We start from the raw sequence: 18,419 nt of genomic DNA on the forward strand, positions 1-18,419 counted from the left end.
TGAGGTGAAATGAAATAGTTTTTTCATATTTTACTATATTGGTTCTTGAAAATGCTACGGTCCAAATAACAATGACAAACGGAAACCTCACACACTACGCGATATTGTGGAACAAATGTCGACTTCAGCTCAGTGAACTGGTCGGTTTGGCATTTATCAACATTTGGAAATATAGGTCAACTCCCCTGCTGGAGGAACTGGGAACTGTCCAATGAACACGGAGGTCAGCTCTGTCCAAGCTTACGGCTATTCTAGAGTATTACATTCTGGTAAATAGAACCCGGGATTATTATTGTTATTATAATGTGCACTATATATGGAAACCGTTCCTGAAATGACGGCTCTGCCCTGGTGTATGCCATGAACAGCCATGAAGCCAAGATAAGCATCTCCTCGGTTTGATCTGCGACCATCAGATAAAGTCCTATAGACGCGTGTGACTAATGATTGATTATTCTGCTCTGAAAGGCTGGATGGTGACGACAGAAAACTAATATTTCTGCAGAATCAACAAAGACAGGTTGGGATTTGACTTCCATTAAATCAACATCATGATTTCTTATTGCTGATAGAGAGCGACACTACAAGTCCAGAACAATATTAGTGACAGCAGAAGACACGACCAAAAAATTGTATTAATCTGAATACCTTTAGGTCCAGAATCTTATTTAGTGCGCAACACATAACATAATATAACAAAGATTGTAGGCTTCTTTTTTACATTTCAAACTGGATACGGTTAGCCGGTTTTATATTTACCCCGTCTTTGTTTCTGTAGCCCAAACAAGGGCCTAACACTTTGATCTGGTAATGAGCCACACATAATTGCAGTTAGGCGTGACTGCTTTCCAGAAATCATGTTGAGAGGCGTTCCTTGTGGGTAATTAAAACTCAAATGGATAGCTCCCACGTGACGCAGTGTGCGCAATACATCCAGCAATTAAAAATGTGTGCCGCACGCTGAGAGCCGCAGCACCGTGGGTTCTGGTCTAATCTCCCGGTGAATCCGTCTGATTGATGGGTTTCTGGACGGGGGACACAGTCATCTTCGCATCTGGGTGGAACCGTTCAGTGTGAATATGCAGATCGCAAAGACGAAAAAAGACAGCGTGTCGCAAAAAAGGAGCGCATGTCATTGCATTAATGTTGTTTTTTTCTGCGCCTGCATTCCATTCCGCCGTTTGCCGCATTCAGATTCACGGTATACATAATGTAGTGTTTAATGATTGAATGTGGATTTGACAGCTTGTAAACATGACGCTCGCTTCGTCCGATGTATCAGAGGCAGGTTTAATAAATTAAATCCGTCATGCACATGTTATGTACAAAATCATCACAGTAGAAAACATTAATCACAGAAAAACGCTGTTTTAACACAAGAAATAGTCAGGCAAATGTAACAAAGCACACATTGATCTTTTTTTCCAGGATTGAAAGGAAAGGTTTGAAAAGGTTATTTAAGTACAAACCGCGCTGTAAACAAACAGATTTTTTTAAGAGTAAAAAAAGCACAATTAAAAAGTCCCCCTCTTGCCCAAAAAAAAAAGCAGCTTTTCATATCCAGCTAATTAATGTTTCACAGAAATAACTGCATAATAAAGAACTAGGATTATGGACTGTGACTACGACAACACCAGAAATAACCCAAATCAAACAGACGATATCTACCAATAGAAGCACATGCTGGGCACTGACTACAAACTGTTAAAAATAGAAAAAGGACCGCGCACCATGCATGCTGGCCCATCCGCCACCTAAAAATCCCCCGACAAAAATGGGGAGACACACGTAGATACAAACAAGCTGGGGTGCCCCACTTGCACCCCAAAACACCGGAGAAAACATAACCAAAGTGTTAGGATCAGCACTCAGCCATCGAGAAAAACAAAACCGTATTAAATAACCGTACCGCGAGTCATTCAAGTCTTTACAGAAGAGGAGCGAGGACGATGAGGGTCACCGCGCCGACCCAAAAAAACCGAGCGTGGGAATTGCTGACGCTCGCTCTGCTCAGAAGAGCACGTCCCCCTTCTTGATGAGCACCTCGACCACCTGCCGCTGGTAGCGGATGTCGTTCAGGGCCTTCATGGCGTCCATGTCTGGCGCCTGCATCAGGGTGGGCCCGAAGATGATGGCCAGGTTCTCGGCGTTCATCAGGTTGTGCTCTTCGTGGAGCGCCACCCTGTGGAAGACACGGGGTACAGCCCACGTTAGCGGCACAGATAGGTGGATACTTTGTTCATCCCCTTGGGGAAATTCAGGTCTCCGGGAGTTCACCGAGTCGGTCAACAGTCGACAGTACAATTGACATACCACAAAATGGACAAAGTCAATCGAATAAGAATATAGAAAGTGAGCAGTATTGCGCGTAGTTGAAATTTCCTATAAATATAACGCAATTGCACATTGTCCAGTGTGTGTGGTTGGGTTTGGGGGGAGGGAGGGGGGGAGAGAGAGAGAGAGAGAGAGAGAGAGAGAGAGAGAGAGAGAGAGAGAGAGAGAGAGAGAGAGAGAGAGAGAGAGAGAGATGCTGTGTAGTCTGACAGATCATTAACGTGTGTAGGCCGCGTGTGCGCGTGTCGGGGTTTGGCGTACCGTTTTAAGTGGCCCATGAGGTACTGCAGCGTCTCACTGTGTGACGGGGCCAGCAGCGCGATGGCCTCTCGAAGCGCCTCCAGTCTCTTCTCTGGTTCATCGATCTCTGACAAGAGAAGGGAGCGGTATCGCCGTTAGAACAAAAGCCATCGAGGACCCGAGGAATCGAGTTACTCCGTCTATTTTATGAAGGGAACTAGAGTGGAACGCTGCAGATCAGGACTGCTAAACACAATGTTCTTCTGCACTGATGCTGCCGTTGCTTCTCATTTTACCACCGCAAAACCTCAACTGCTGGTACATGAAGACCAGACCTGATACAGAACCGGCTTTATATGGTATAGTATTATAGTACAGTGTAGTATTATAGTACAGCACAGTATATTATCGTTTAATAATACAACACAGCATAGTATAGTATTACAGTACAGCACAGTATAGTGTAGTATTATAGTATAGAATTATGGTACAGTACAGTATAGTACTGAATCTATTAGTATCTTAGGGTATAGTATCGTGAAGAATAGCACACTAGTGCATCCTAGCACATCAGAGTAGAAGTAGCATCTAAAAATAGCCTAGCTTCTGTTTAAACACCCATACGGTGTGTTTTCGGGGGGCTGTGTGATTACTGGTGGCTGTGCAGCAGGCAGGGGGTGGGGGGATAGTTACAGACCACTTCCTCCCAGGAGCAGCCTGACCTATCACCTTCCAGCGCGCCTCCACTCCCCGCCTTCCCGCGAACGATTACCGTGAGTTACCAGCGGCTGACGCAGCAGCGCGCGTTTCGCCCGCGTCTCTCTGCTAATTGTGGGGAACGGTGTTGTGGTTACGTAAGGCGGGGCTGACGGATGGGCAGACGTCACACCGGCCGGGGCGCGCCGTACTTACTGGCAGCCTCGATGAAGCGGGGGTAAGCGTCGTAGGAGATGATGGGGACGGGCAGGTCCCTGAGGTACAGCTTCAGGGCGCCCGTGATGATGTTGATGTCTTCGTAGGCGTCCACCGAGATGTCCGTCTTCTCCCCGTCTGTTAGAGGAATTAGAGGAAACAAAAGGAGGGAGAAAGAAAGAGAGGAAAGATGAGCTTTGCAGAGAAACCGTCTATGTCAGCAAAACCGCCACGGAGAATAAAGAGATTGCGATTCTGCCCGCGTGGAGGAGGAGGAGGAGGAGGAGGAGGAGGAGGAGGAGGAGGAGGAGGAAGAGGAGGAGGAGGAGAAAATAACTCAGAGCCCCCTCTCAGCTCTCTCTGAATATAAAGTGGCTGCTATCACTCGCTCGGCCGGCTTTATTCTGGCTCTCCCGCAGACACGCGCGGCGGCGTTGCGAGAGCTGGCCTACTTGCTCCGGAGGACGGAACATCACAGGGCTTTGAGCCGGAATGACTGACTCTGTCACGCTTCATCTTCCCCCCCGCACAGATGCTCGCACTCTGGAATTGGCTTTTTATTTTTCCGCCCGATTTCCAAAAGGTTGGCCTCGAAAACGGCTAAAAGTCAAACCAACCGATCCGGTGTGGGGGTGAAAAGCCTATTTTCGGTGGCTCTCCGAAGCCACAGGCGTGCTGATATGGTGCTGTGTTTAATGAAATTAGAAGCTGTTCTTCTGCCTCGTGGAGCACTCTCTCCCCGTTGTCCCCCTGCTCTGTCCCCAGTCCACCCCAGAGCGGAGCCCGCCGCTGGGCCTAGGGCTCCCAGATGGACGCTAATCCTCCACAAATATGGCACTTTCTGTCTAATCCCAGATTTTCCCTTCACCCTTATGGCTCTTATGTAAGCACACCATCGCACGCCGCTGCACGCCACCGGCGGCGGTTGCGTCGCGGGCGAACACCTTGACACTTATGGGTGGGACGGCAGCGCGGGTTTCACCGAGACGGGGGACCCAGACAAATAAAATCTATAATATAAATGTCACCTCCCATGTCACCGTGGATACCTTTGTCAGACGCCATCTTGAAATAATCAATAATATGAATCACATGTCACCGTGGATACCTCTGTCAAACGGCAATCCTGAAATGATCCATAATATAAATCACATGTCGCCATGGATACCTTTGTCAAACGCCATCTTGACCTCCTCCACGGAGTCGCTGAAGCCTGATATTCTGTACAGGCCCTCGGACTTTAGACCTGGAGGGGGGGGGGGCAGAACACATTGAGGGGGGGGGGGGTGAGCGGCGATATCACATCAAGACACTCCATCATGTTGTCTGGCAATCAGGGAAACGCCCTTGAAAAGCTTTTGAATATGCAGCAGGAAATGAGCGGCGAGACAACATCGCGGAGGAGAACAATATGGACAAAATCATTTTCCACACCACTGGGCTAAGTAATAAAGACATAAATCAAAAGTGGAATTAGTTACAGACGTCGCGCGTTGGAGGGCAGACAATGAGAATGCCACGAGCATCCTGCGTAGCTGACTGATTCCCCTGAACAGGAAACGGGAGAGTCCATTTCTAATTACGCGTGTACAATTACCGACGCCATCGCCGGACCCTTCAACCATAACGCCGTGAAATCATAACAACAAGTCATTTACGAGAAGGAGTCCTTCAAATTGATTCATACATCAATAACACACGTTTTCAATTTAAAGAAAGTAAACAAAGGGAGTGAACGGACGGATGGACGCGAAGCATACAGGGGAGGGACTGATTGAACATTAATCCAAGAAACACTTCGGACGGCGGCAGTTTGGGGGCCATTTTGTGAACCGACTGAACCATGGACTCAATTGAACATTTCAAATACTAAAAACCCTTTGGACGGCAGTTTGGCGACCATTTTGTGAACCAACTGACCTCTGGACTCAATTGAACATTTCAAATGCTAAAAACCCTTCCGACGGCGGTTGGGCGGCCATTTTGTGAACCAACTGACCTCGGGACTCGATCTCCCGTATGCACATGTCCACCACCATGGGACGCGTGGTGTTGTGGGCCTTCACAAGCGTGGTGAGGTCGCAGCTGTACACCTTGCGCACGTGCTTCAGGTTGGGCTTGCAGTCGTTTGGCACCGCGGCGGAGCACTGTTTGTGCACGTTTATCCCGCAGTCTGTGGAAACAGAAAGCGGATGAGCGGTTTATTGGTGGAGTAATCAGAGACAGAAGGCCAGAGCGGAACACACACACACACACACACAGAAAAAAAAATCTTGTTTGCTCAGATAACGGATTTGAATATATTCATGCTTATTAAACGGGCCGGTTATTAAATTAATTTAATTATATTCGTATTTAGCCCTGTTTGAATGTATGATTGTGCTTGCTAAGGGCTAAATCCCTTCCCCTCATGTGTGCTCTGAGAATGTCAGTGGAACTCAGGGGAACCGTCCAATAGCGGCGCAGGAAATTGCGGGTGGTCAGCGGCCAGGCGTGTCATTGAAGTCACCTTGAGCACCGGAATAGAATACAGATCTGGGAACAGTCACCTTCACAGCGGCTTGTGTGTCTTTAGCAACCGAGCACAACAAAGGGCCCGCGGACAGGGAGAGGAAATTACATTTCAGCGGTTCTGTGCCGCTGCTGTTCTGGTTCCAGCTGGTACAAAATAAGAGCGTGTGGAAAACAGCACAATGAAATATATAAAACACTAAATAAAAGACAGACCTAGACGAATTCACAATTCAGTAAATAATAATGAAAGAATATTTATTTTTCAGGGTTTATTCTAACTGCATAATGGTCTGTCTTAATGTCATTGGATTCCTGATTTAATGATGATGTCCACTAAGCGAAAGTAGGGGCATTGATTTCAATTGTGTGTGTGTGTTCCCCTGTGTGCGTGTTTGTGTGTGAGAGTACACGTATGTGTGTGTGCGTGCACATGTGTTGGCTCCAGTGGAGGAAGCCCGGAGCTGGCTGTTCCGGGCAGGTTTCACCTTGTCCAGAACCTTGTCCACAAGCCTGCAGCCCACAGAGAGCTAAAGCAGAGGAGGGGGGGTGGAATCTCTCTCTCCCTCTCCCTCTCCCTCTCTCTCTCCCTCTCTCTCTCTCTCCCTCTCTCCCCTTCTCTCTCTCTCTCTCTCTCCCTCTCTCTCTCTCTCCCTCTCTTTCCCTCTCTCCCTCGCTCTCTCCCCCCCCTCTGTCTCTCCCTCGCTCTCTCTCTCTCTCTCTCTCCCTCTCTCTCCTTCTCTCTCTCTCTCTTTCCCTCTCCCTCTCTCTCCCTCTCTCCCCTTCTCTCTCTCTCTCTTTCCCCCTCGCTCTCTCTCTCTCCCCCCCCCCTGTCTCTCCCCCTCTCTCTCCCCCCCTCTGTCTCTCCCACTCTTTCTCGCTCCCTCTCTCTGCTCTGCTTCCAAACAGAAGCTCTTAGAGGGAATTAGCGACGCGCTAAAAACAATGTGGCCTGGAGGAGGGAGAGTTAGCGTCCCTCTCCTCCAGAGTCCCGCTCTCACACACACACACACACACACACACACACACACACACACACACACACACACACACACACACACACACACACACACACACACACACACACACACACACACACACACACAAGGCATTGGAAGCGGAGATGAAGACGCTGCGGGCTACACCAGACCTAGTTTGCAACACTAAAAGAAATGGGCCAGCTCTTCAGTCAGTGGCTTCTTTTGAGCCTCCTTTGAGCATCCTCCAAGCCCTGATGGGGGATTTTTTTCCCCCTCTTCTCTCAACAAAGCGGCCCTTGAATTAAATACATCACATCCGATTTTTTTTATTTTTAATTTTTGTAAACAAAATAGCAAAAAAGAGCAGAAATGTTTTTTGCTCTGTTATCGCCGAATATATTTCGGATTAGTGGGGGACCCCCAGAGAAATACATGCCGCCTGCATTTATATGCATTGGCTGTGAAATGTAATTACTTTAAGGGATGATTCTCTTAAGGATATGAGACAGGCGAGGTAATGGAGTGGGGGGGGGGGGGGGGGGGGGGGTGAGGCCCATGTCATCAGACCCCAGACCTGTTAGGTGGGGAATTGGCCAAATGTTCACATTGACGGCACAGAGTCCCAGGTGGGAGGGGGGGCGAGGTGGGAGGGGCAGGGCCCAAGGGACACACACACACACACACACACACACACACACTCTATCAAACACACACACACACACACACACACACACAGAGGAAGAGCCGGGAGACAAGAGCAGGCTACTTTACTGCATGGTCAGCTCTGTCTCTGTTACCATGGCGAGGGCTGCTGGTGTTGTCTATGGGACGGACTGGGAAGGGAGCCCTTGTTTTTGGCGAGAGACGTTTGGACGGCGGGATGAAAAAGCGTCTCAGGCTAGGTCGATGGCGGCGCTCTACCAGACCCATCCTCACTCGACCACGGAGACAGAACGATCCGGAGACGCGACAACAGCCAGGGGGACGAGACGGGGCGTTGAGCTATGTGTCTGTCCGCTCGGAGGGGGGGGGGGGGCACGGCCGAGCTGAGGCTGATGGATCTGAATGCGCATGGAAGTGGAGTCCCTTCCCCTTGGCTCGGAGCTGCTCCTCATTAACGAGACTTGCCATCTTTGTTTTCCTTCAGATGCGTTTTGTGGCTGGGGTGGTGGTGTTGGGGGGAGCAGGCTGTAACTCTGATGAGAAAATGTGGCACAACAATCACCGACACTGGCAGAGTGCTTGCTTTCTGGCACCCGGCCAACAGCAGTTCCCCCCCCCCCCCCCAAACAGAGAGACACAGAGCTACAACAAGAGGGACGGGGCGGTGGGAGAGGACTTTAGGAATGCTAATGTCTGCTCCTCTGCCCCAGATTCTGGTCGCCATGGTGGAGTACGAAGGAATGGTGAAGAAAGAGCCAACAAGGCCACTTTAAACACAGATGTGGCTCTCTTCCTGCTTTTGTCTGCTTTCTATAACCAACGCATCAATTATTTATGTCCCAGCTCCCACACATACGTGTGGCCCATTTAGTTTCATCAATAAAACATTCAATATTTTCACCCGATGGTTGGAAAAATACTTGGAAGCAGAGATCCACTCCCAATACTGTGCGTTTGTACAATGAAGTGAGCAAAACATAGATATAAATTAAGGAATACAGTATGTATGATAAATGACTATATGACTACATCAAAATATATATAATAAAAAAACAAAATATAAAAAAAAGATATGCATATATTCAACAAAAATAGAATCCTGACCAGAACTAGTAGGGAAACCAAGGCCTGAAATGTGCAGAAATAGATTTAGTTGAATACATTTCACTGAAATCCAGTTTTACCGATCCATTTCAATGGTGCATCAAGCTAGTAGGACAAGCTAGCTAGCCAACAATAGCTTGTTCAGTTCATTCATGGCTCTTTTCCCATTTGTGTAATTTCACAAATATTCACAAACAGGAACAGAAAGGATTAGAACCGCAGACTGCAACAATACAGCTTCTCATATGGACTTATACCAAAATCCAATCAATTAGCCGAGAGATCGCTTACTAAGAATTCTCCTTTAATTAATTTTACTTCACACAATTTCACGTTCAGATAGAAAGTTTGCATATTTTTCATCTTGATCAAGCTAACCTTATTTATTGGCACATAATTAATCCTTTCAAGCAACAGCTTTTTCAGTTTGCGCTAAATCTCTAATCGATTGCTCAACCGAAAACCCAATCAGATTATAATAACCGTATTAACGTGTGGGTGTTGTGCTTTCATTACATCACATGATTGTGGAACGACTCTGAGCCACTGAGGCCCTGTTTCACTCGATTACACAACCCTGAATGACCCTTCCAGTGGTGTCAAACTAGTGGTGGGATCACAGGTCAGACTCAGTTAAACGCCTGCTCTCCTATTCAGCCAATAAACCGGGCGATACATAAAATATGATGCTTGAACTCAATTCCTCCACGAAGGAAGACAGAGACTACTGCAATATGAGCCCAGAGTTAATTCTGTTATATATACGAGGGCCGGGAGAGAGACAATCATGCCTGGGGTTTCATTTAGCTGTTGTTTTATTGTACTGGGGGAGGAGGGGCGGGCCATCTTTTCCTGCAATCTCTTTTCCTTGTTTCTATGATTGGATGGCTTTGCACATTGTACGTTGTATAAACATGCAGTTTATGATTGTATGTCTGTTAAATCGTCATCATGTCTGTTTCGCTATGGCTCGTTGGGATGAAGGGGAATTTTTGGAACAAATTGAAGCTATCAAGTGATGTCTTCTCTTACAGATTATGTTGGGAGAACCAAAACATACCTGCACATTTGACTCCCTGGGCCACGAGTCCCCACATGAAGTTGGCACAGTGTTCACACCAGTGTGGCCCCCGAAAGGTATGGACCTGGAACACAGAACACAGCCGGTTAGTGTTATTTTATACACGCAGCCTTGTTAAATACTTAATCCTGATAGGTCAATGACGTTTCAAGGGTGGGCATTGTTTTTAAATAACGGGTCGTGGTTTATTCTTTACACACATAGTGAGAGAGAGAAGAGAGGATAGAGTGATAAAGAGAGAGAGCTAGAGAGAGGCAGAGAGAGAGACAGAGAGAGAGTGCTAGAGAGCGAGGGAGAGAGACAGAGAAAGTCAGCCTGCGAGAGAGTAACAGAGCAAGAGAGAGAGAGAGACAGCGAGAGATAGAAAGATTGTGAGAGAGAAAGAGAGTGCGAGAGATAGAGTGCAAGAGAGAGAGTGCAAGAGAGAGAGACAGAAAAAGAGAGAGCGAGAGAGACAGATTGAAACAGACACAGAGAGACAGCGACATAGAGAGAGAGAGAGAGAGAGAGAGAAAGAGAGAGAGAGAGAGAGAGGGAGAGAGAGAGTGCGAGAGAGAAAGAGTGTAAGAGAGAGTGCAAGAGAGAGAGAGCGACAGAAAAAGAGAGAGAGCGAGAGAGACAGATTGAAACAGACACGGAGAGACAGAGCGAGAGAGAGAGCAGATAACAGATAAACAGAATATCCCGGGCCGGCTAGATAAGGAAAGCATGATACAGTCTTGAGTGGGGCAGATTAAGCAGGCGACCCTCTGTGTTTATAAGGATTACTGTTTCAACAGCCACTCAAAATATTAATAATGGTTTAGGGTAGCCGCTCTATTGGCTGTGAATTGAAGCATCATGATGGAAATAGGCTACGGGCGATGGGGGGGGGGAGAGAGCTTGGGTGCTCAAATATGCAATGGAATGAACAACATCGCCAGGTAACAACAACCTAGCCAATCAGGAAGGCCCAAACCAGGCAGGGGAATGGGAACGGGCCAATCACAATTAGGTGCTTCCCCATACTGGGATAACAAGTAGGCATGAGGAAGACTAGGGAAACATTAAATTAAAATATGGAAGATGTAGGACTTCAAATGAAGGGTTTGACTACTCCGTCATGTTATTGTTTGGAAGAAAGAATCACATGGAAAAACACACAATAAATCACCATAGTGAGCCTATTTTTCTATTTTTCTTCTTTTAAGAATAAAATGAGATGTACCACAGATGTAAGATTAACGTTACTTTATCTTCTGTATTCTATGGTAAAAAAGTAAATCAATAAGAGGCAGGAAATAATCCAAAAGGTATTCTAACAGTAGTTAGGTCAGATTTCACACTGCACTGGGACGTTACATCATTTCATGTCAACAAAACAGCAAAGCCCCACATTGCTTTGTTTCATTCAGTTGTGATTATAACACCAACACCACACTGTAGCTCTCAGGCCACAAGCTGTCTGAACGGCATTAGCCGCTCACACAGAGAAAACATCCCATCCCGAAAGGTTTGACGTCATCTGGAAGTGATTCGGTTTGCTGTACTGTGGTACAGTAGCGGGCATCATCTAATAACGATCATTATATACAACCCTGCGCGCAAGCAGGAAGGAACTGGTGTGCATTAGCGGCGGAACCAAACCTTTTAGGAGTTAATGCTTGTGTCCCTGGTGTTGTTCCATCAGATATCGACAACTGCAGAGGGGAGCGGGAAGGCTGGCCCGACACAAACAGCCCGACAGAGATACAAACACTCAATCAGTAATGTGTTTCCCTGTCCAGCACCCTAATCCGTCCATCTGCCCCTCTCCACCGACAACACACTCTACCGCCGGACACTTTTACTCTGATTACTGTAGAAGCCACTCTGGACAAAACAACACAACAGCTTCTGTTGTTCATCCTCTCACCCGCTCACAAACTCCCGACTCCCTCACACACCGAGAGCCGCCAGAGCAGCAGGAAACACTAAAACAAAACAAGTCGGACCACATCGTCGCCAATCAACCACTTTCCCGTTAGCGGGGGAACGCTCCGGTCTCCGACCCGAATCCCGGGACACCAAAACAAAAACAGGTCGGCGACATCAACCCCGTTCCCAACACCAGAGACAGTCTTAGCGTTTGCGGTGTCGGGAACGTATTCCCCCGAATCCCGGTCTTACCTTGAAGTTGTGCACCTTGTCGTACTTAGGTCCGGCGGCGTTCTCCTTCAGCGTGGCTCTGCGGACCAGCGAGGTGAGCTGGGAGTAGGCGAACAGCTTGAGGGGCTGCCAGAGAGTGGCCGGTGGCTTCTGGGGCCCCATCCTCATTCCCAGCGCTGCTGCCAAGATCTCCTCCTGGTTGGCCTCTCGCTTGCCCTTCTGCACCAGGGACTTGTCCCCCTTTTGGCCCTCGTAGGCCTCCCTAGACGGCATGCCCCGCGCTGTGGGAGAGTTGAACAGCGGAGGGACGGGGACGGGAGAGAAGGGTCCGCCGGCGGGTAGTGAGCGGGCCTCGAAGCGGGTCTCTGAGAGGGTCTCTTAGAGCGGGTGGGCGCTGAGCGGTACTCTCTTCACATCTTCTCCGGGTAAACAAGGCGTCTGCGTCACACGCACACACACACGCACACGCACGGCACACGCGCACGCACAGACAGCCCAGGTTTTAAAAGGCAAACATAATCCTCACACCAGGAAAACGATGGCTCCAGAAGCAAGGGGGCTGAAGAAATAGAAATAGTGTCCTTTCAGTAAAATCCCGTGACAGCAGATTAAGCCTTCCTCTGCTTGGAGCAGCGCCGGCTCCTATGAAGAGGAGTAGGAGGAGGGTGGTGGTGGTGGTGGTGATGATGATGATGACGATGACGAGTGGCTGAGGGAGATAGGCATCAGCGCCGGGTGCTCATGTGCTTCCCGGGAGCGCGTTGTCTGCAGAAGAGTGGAGGCTGAGTTGTGGCTCCGAGCCTATCTGTGCTGTGCAGCTCTGAGATGCTTTCTGGACGGGGGGAGACACACCGCACTGTGTCTGATGCTGCCAGAGCGAGGGGGAGGAGGGGGGGGGGAAGGGGAGGCGGAGGGGGGAGGGGCAGGGAGGAGGCGGGCCCGGTAGTATTCAGCAGCGGATTAAACTGGATCCCCTCGGCCAATCGCAGCGCTGCCTCGCATGCTTTTACAGTTCCCCAGCAGCAGCCTCGCCCCCACCCCCCCCCCCCCCAGTGCCTGCCTCCAATCAGCCAGTCCTCCCAGTAAGGCCAGCGCCTGCCTGCTCAGAGCTGAACTGCGAGTGGGTTGATAATGAGCAAGGAATGAGTCATGCGTTGAGTGGGTTGCTGCCGTCCACACAGCGCACGACAACAGAAGTGACCGTTGGAGGAGAGAGGGGGGGAGGGAGAGGGGGAGAGAGAGGGGAGAGAGAGAGAGATAGGGGGAGAGAGAGGGGAGAGAGAGAGCGATAGGGGGGAGAGAGGGGGAGAGGGAGTGAGAGGGGAGAGAGAGATAGATAGGGGGAGAGAGAGAGAGGGGAGAGATAGGGGGAGAGAGAGAGGGGGAGGGGGAGAGGGAGAGAGGGAGTGAGAGGGGAGAGAGAGTGGGAGAGATAGGGGGAGAGAGAGAGAGGTAGAGAGGGAGAGAGAGGAGGGGAGAGAGGGAGAGACGGAGAGGGAGAGAAAGGATGTGATTTTTTAAATCAAGTTGCCACAGTAACGGCTTGTGTTGCTGAAGTACTGAAGAAAGAAACTAATAAACGAGGCGGAAGCCGTGATCGTGGTCCCGATCCCCCTCAGAGTTCAACTGTGAACACGTCATAGAAACAGAGTTCAATCTCACGACGCAAAGGGGAGTCACCAATCTACAGCGCTAACATAACTGCTCTGGTTTTACCGATGAGCAAATATCTGTCAAACAAAATCCACCCCCAAAATATCTTCCAAGCAAACAAACTGTAAATCCTGATACAATTAGCTGACATCGCACGTCATAGCTTTGATATCTTAATATCTACCGTGCAATTCCTTTTATCTAATCGTCATTATCATTTAAACTGCACCCCCTGCCAGAGCCTCTCAGCAGCTGATAGTCATAATATAATAACAACTCTCCAATTCCAAGCGCTCTCAAGTCTTTCTGTGTGTGTGTTTGAGTCTGTGTGTATGCGTTCCCGCCTGCCTTCGTGTGTGTGTGTGTGTGTGTGTGTGTGTGTGTGTGTGTGTGTGTGTGTGTGTGTGTGTGTGTGTGTGTGTGTGTGTGTGTGTGTGTGTGTGTGTGCGTGTGCGTGTGTGAAGGTTTTCCTGCGCTGCGGGCTTCTAATGATGTAAGTGAAGAGGATATGCAAATGAGGGCACCAGATATAACCTTCCCCAATTCAGCCCCCCCCCTCACACTCCCAGACGGACGCTCACACACTGAAGAGCGGATCAGCGGAGGTCAAGCCGCCGTTGCACACATATTACCCAGAGCTTCACCAATCAATACACACGGCTGGGGCTATTGACAGCTATTGCCCGGGACCCCCACGGAGAGAGAGGGGGCAAATCAAAATAAATCCAAAAGAAAAGAGGAAGTAGGCGCAGCGGAGGTGAACAAAACAAGCGCTATGAAGATCAAACGCTGCTTCTTCAGATGGCAGCTACTGTGGCTCAATGGGAAAGATACCCCACCAGCACCACCACCACCACCACCACCACCACCACCACCACACCCAAGCCCTCCTCTCCATAGCAGGCGAAACCTAAGTGGTGTGTGTGAGTGGGCCTGTGTGTGTGTGTGTGTGTGTGTGTGTGTGTGTGTGTGTGTGTGTGTGTGTGTGTGTGTGTGTGTGTGTGTGTGTGTGTGTGTGTGTGTGTGTGTGTGTGTGTGTGTGTGTGTGTGTGTGTGTGTGTGTGTGTGTGTGTGTGTGTGTGTGTGTGCGCGTCAGATAAAAGAATCACAACTTGAAAAGGGACGTCTCATGCCGGGCCACTTCAAACAGCAGCCCAAATCGTGGGCATTTTAGGAAGCTTTGCCGCGTAATTGCGTTGCCCGCTGCTAAGTGTAGGAAGAGCGTTTGACTCCCAGGATGTGGCTGTGCTTTGAACGCTCCTCTAATTGACACTGATTGATTTCCGTACCTTTCTGAGATGCGTCCCGAGCGTGTGCGCCTCCTCCGACGGGGAGGTGGGCGGGGGGCTACTTCAGCCGTCTCGCTCTACAAAGACGTCCGCCTGTGCCCGGCCGAGACACGTGAAATCCTCCGAACCGTGGGAGCCTTGTGTGTGTGTGTGTGTGTGTGTGTGTGTGTGTGTGTGTGTGTGTGTGTGTGTGTGTGTGTGTGTGTGTGTGTGTGTGTGTGTGTGTGTGTGTGTGTGTGTGTGTGTGTGTGTGTGTGTGTGCGTGTGGTTGGGGTGCTAGGCTAGGGCCTGGGTTCCAGCTCCATCAGGAAAGATAAGTTTAAACAACAAAGTGTATTCATCCTTTATTTATTAGGCTGTGGACGTTCTTTATATCGACGTGAAGAATACAATTGTATTCATAAAGCACGTCATTTATTTATTATGCTTTGGATGTTCTTTATATCAGCGTCAAGAATAAGAATATATTCATGAAGCGTGTTTGGATGGGAGATATATTGTCGTTTCTCTGACAAATGTACTTGCCGTCAGTCGCTTTGGATAAATGCGACTGCTAATCTCCCTTAATGCAAAATGTAAATGATGCAACAAAATGCAAAACAACGCGCTGTTCATTCAAAGCAATACCAAATAAAATACATTGATACGGACAGGAGAACATGAGGACGAGGCAATAAGGACAATGTTCAGAATCCAGGAGACATCACAGAGACAGGCAATAGACCGTCAAAAAGGGTTTGCATCCTGCCTACTCGATACTGTTCGTTTCTGAGTTTCCATTGTCTACCCACAGAAACAGGGCTAGCCATTAGCCATTAGTGCCGTGCTACGAGGTAATGGCTCCGGTTTGTACTGGGTCAGAGCGGTCGTTATGTAAGAAAATGTTCTTTTAATGTTTTGCTGACCCAGCATCCACACAACAGGCCATTAAGGAAACAGCAGACATTCACTCTCATGAACTCATGATTTGCTGCCCTGCAGGAGACAAAGCAGGGTTTGAAAGAAGGAGAGAAGGACAGAAAAACATACGAGAATATAGAGAGGGCTTTGTGTACCCTGATATCCAGAGAATTTCAGAGAGCACAGAATTAACTCGCTCTCTCTTCATCGCACTGAAGTAAGGATTAGACGTTACGTAACATTATATAACCTAGAATACATAACTACGATCAACAAGAAGCAAAACCAGAGCATTACAGTCCTGGAACTGGGAGTCCTGGAAACAGGCCACCTTCCAGTACAAATGGCCTCCCACTGTGGCACCCAGCGTTTGAATGCTGCCCTGAATGACCAATCCTGGGAGCGGATGGGTTGAGTTCTGCATCACAGTTCAGCCATTGAGGTCGCCACACAAATAGGCAACAACATCCGAGGAATTATCCCCTGAAAATACACCTTTGGCTCCGTGAAAACAGACGGATTCAGCTCAAAGCAAAACACCAGAGAGGTAAGGCAGGGACACCATCTCTTGGCAAACCCCCCCCTCTTTGTAAAAAACAATAAGCACCCCACCAAAAAAAACAACCAGGTTAAAATCACTGGCAGTGTTGCAGGCGGCGCCAAGATTCCCCCAGCAAACGACACCATATTTTACCAGGATAAAACAGATTAGGGGTGGTGGCGGGCCTGTCTACGGCCTGACAGTGATGTATGGCGTGACTGCTATCGCGCTCTGCCATCCAACTGCAAGGTCGCCACGCACCACACACACACTGATTAGAATGCATAGGAACAGGGGCTGGCTAATACATGGTGTGTTTTCTATTCCGCATAAGCGGAATCGAGAGCAGAACCATGGCAACTGCACGCCACTGTAAGTACACCGCAGAGTCGAGGTGTGTACGGTTATAAAATCTTTAACGGTGTGTTATCTTTAGCCGTCACCCGAAACCAACCAGAGTCACACTGCCTCGGGTTTAGTGGTCAGAAAACAAATGGGGTACGCCATTGATCAAGTAAATGAGGGGGAGAAGGAAAACACCGCCACAGCAAATGGAAAGGAAATATATATGCGCAGAAAATGACAACGCTGCAGAGATTAATATCCTGTGAATATCCATTGAAATATTTCTGATAAAAATATCTGTCAAAACATTATAAAAAAAGAAAATATATATATAAATATGGGATTATATTATATTCAATCAAAAGACTATTCGACTGATTTAAGGTTAGATGTATTAGTGCGGATCAGTATTAGGGAGAACGGTTTAAAGTAAGCTTAAGCACAGTTCTCCTCGTGTAAGTAACGTCCTGGTATTATGTAAAGACACCCACAGAACCCTATTTGACAAATCGAGTTCTGAAACTTCCCATTTACATAACGCACCTTTGCATGTCGTGTTCCCTCCGCCCGCGTGTTGATAAACAACAGTTTTGTGTGACTCAGTCCTGCTGCCTGAGAGCAGTCAGAGCGCGTGGGCTGGGATTCGTGACGTCCGAACATCACGACGAGGTTCCCTGTCTGTCCGTCGCTCTTCTCTCCGCTCTTATGCAACCGCAGCGCTGCTCACTCCTCCGCAGCCCGGAGAGGATCCACTCACGCTCCCGGACAGAGACGTTTCATAACCGATAATTATCACGTTGCACACGCACACACACACGCGCACACACACACACACACAAAGCTACACACACGCACGCACACTGCAGAAGCAAACCTACAAAAACACAAAAACACACATAGGCAGACTGCACAAGCAAACACAAATCTACACACGCACAGACACACAAACACACACACATATACGCACACTGCAGAAGCAAAAACAAACCTACGCATGGACAAACCCACACACACCAATACATTTACATATCAATGCAGACACGCACACACACACACACACACACACACACACACACACAAACACACTGCATAAGCACACACAAACCTACACATGCAGAAGCCCACACAAACACATTCACCCACACACATTTACATATCCATGCACACACGCACGCACACTGCAGAAGCAAACACAAACCAACACATGCAGAAGCACATACACAAACAGAAAGACACACACACACACACACACATTAAATCAATACCAACGTATGTGCAAGCTGGTAAGTCATACATCAATGCGCATTATACATCGCATTGCTAGGCTGTGTTACCGCATTAAAAAAAGAACGAGTGGGGTTTTGTTGTGTAGATTCACATCACAAAGTAGTCATAAGACATCCAGAAATCTCAAGGCGTGAATAGCAGACAACCTGTTTGAGACACAGTATAGTTGGCTGATCAGCAGACCTCCCAAATAATAAGTTAGGAGGAACCAAGACTCCCACAGGGTTGTATTCCAGCCTTCATGCCTCGATGACCAATGATCAGATAGGAAACCACAAGCTGGTTCTCCAAGTTTGCAAATTCACAGGAAAAACTGAATATCTGTATTGAACTGAGCAGCACGGTTCATTATGGTACGGTTCATTACTGTCAACATACAGTTCATAACTGTATACACACGGTTCATAAGCTATAACTGCTACATACAGTTTGTTACTGTATGGTTCATTACT

At 48.3% G+C, this 18,419-nt stretch overlaps 1 protein-coding gene across 1 annotated transcript; it reads right to left on the minus strand.

Annotated features, from left to right (window-relative positions):
* Positions 1-2,010: 2,010 nt before the first annotated feature.
* Positions 2,011-12,225, minus strand: chn1 (chimerin 1; the record flags this gene model as incomplete). The annotated part of the gene is made up of 7 exons (XM_079732273.1): positions 2,011-2,182; positions 2,596-2,701; positions 3,487-3,624; positions 4,655-4,732; positions 5,486-5,659; positions 9,805-9,889; positions 11,974-12,225. 7 exons carry the CDS (start codon positions 12,223-12,225, stop codon positions 2,011-2,013), a joined length of 1,005 nt encoding a protein of 334 aa, XP_079588399.1.
* Between the last annotated feature and the right edge of the window lie 6,194 nt (positions 12,226-18,419).

Source organism: Pollachius pollachius (assembly GCF_949987615.1).
Source record: "Pollachius pollachius genome assembly, chromosome: 3".
NCBI classification, from domain to species: domain Eukaryota; kingdom Metazoa; phylum Chordata; class Actinopteri; order Gadiformes; family Gadidae; genus Pollachius; species Pollachius pollachius.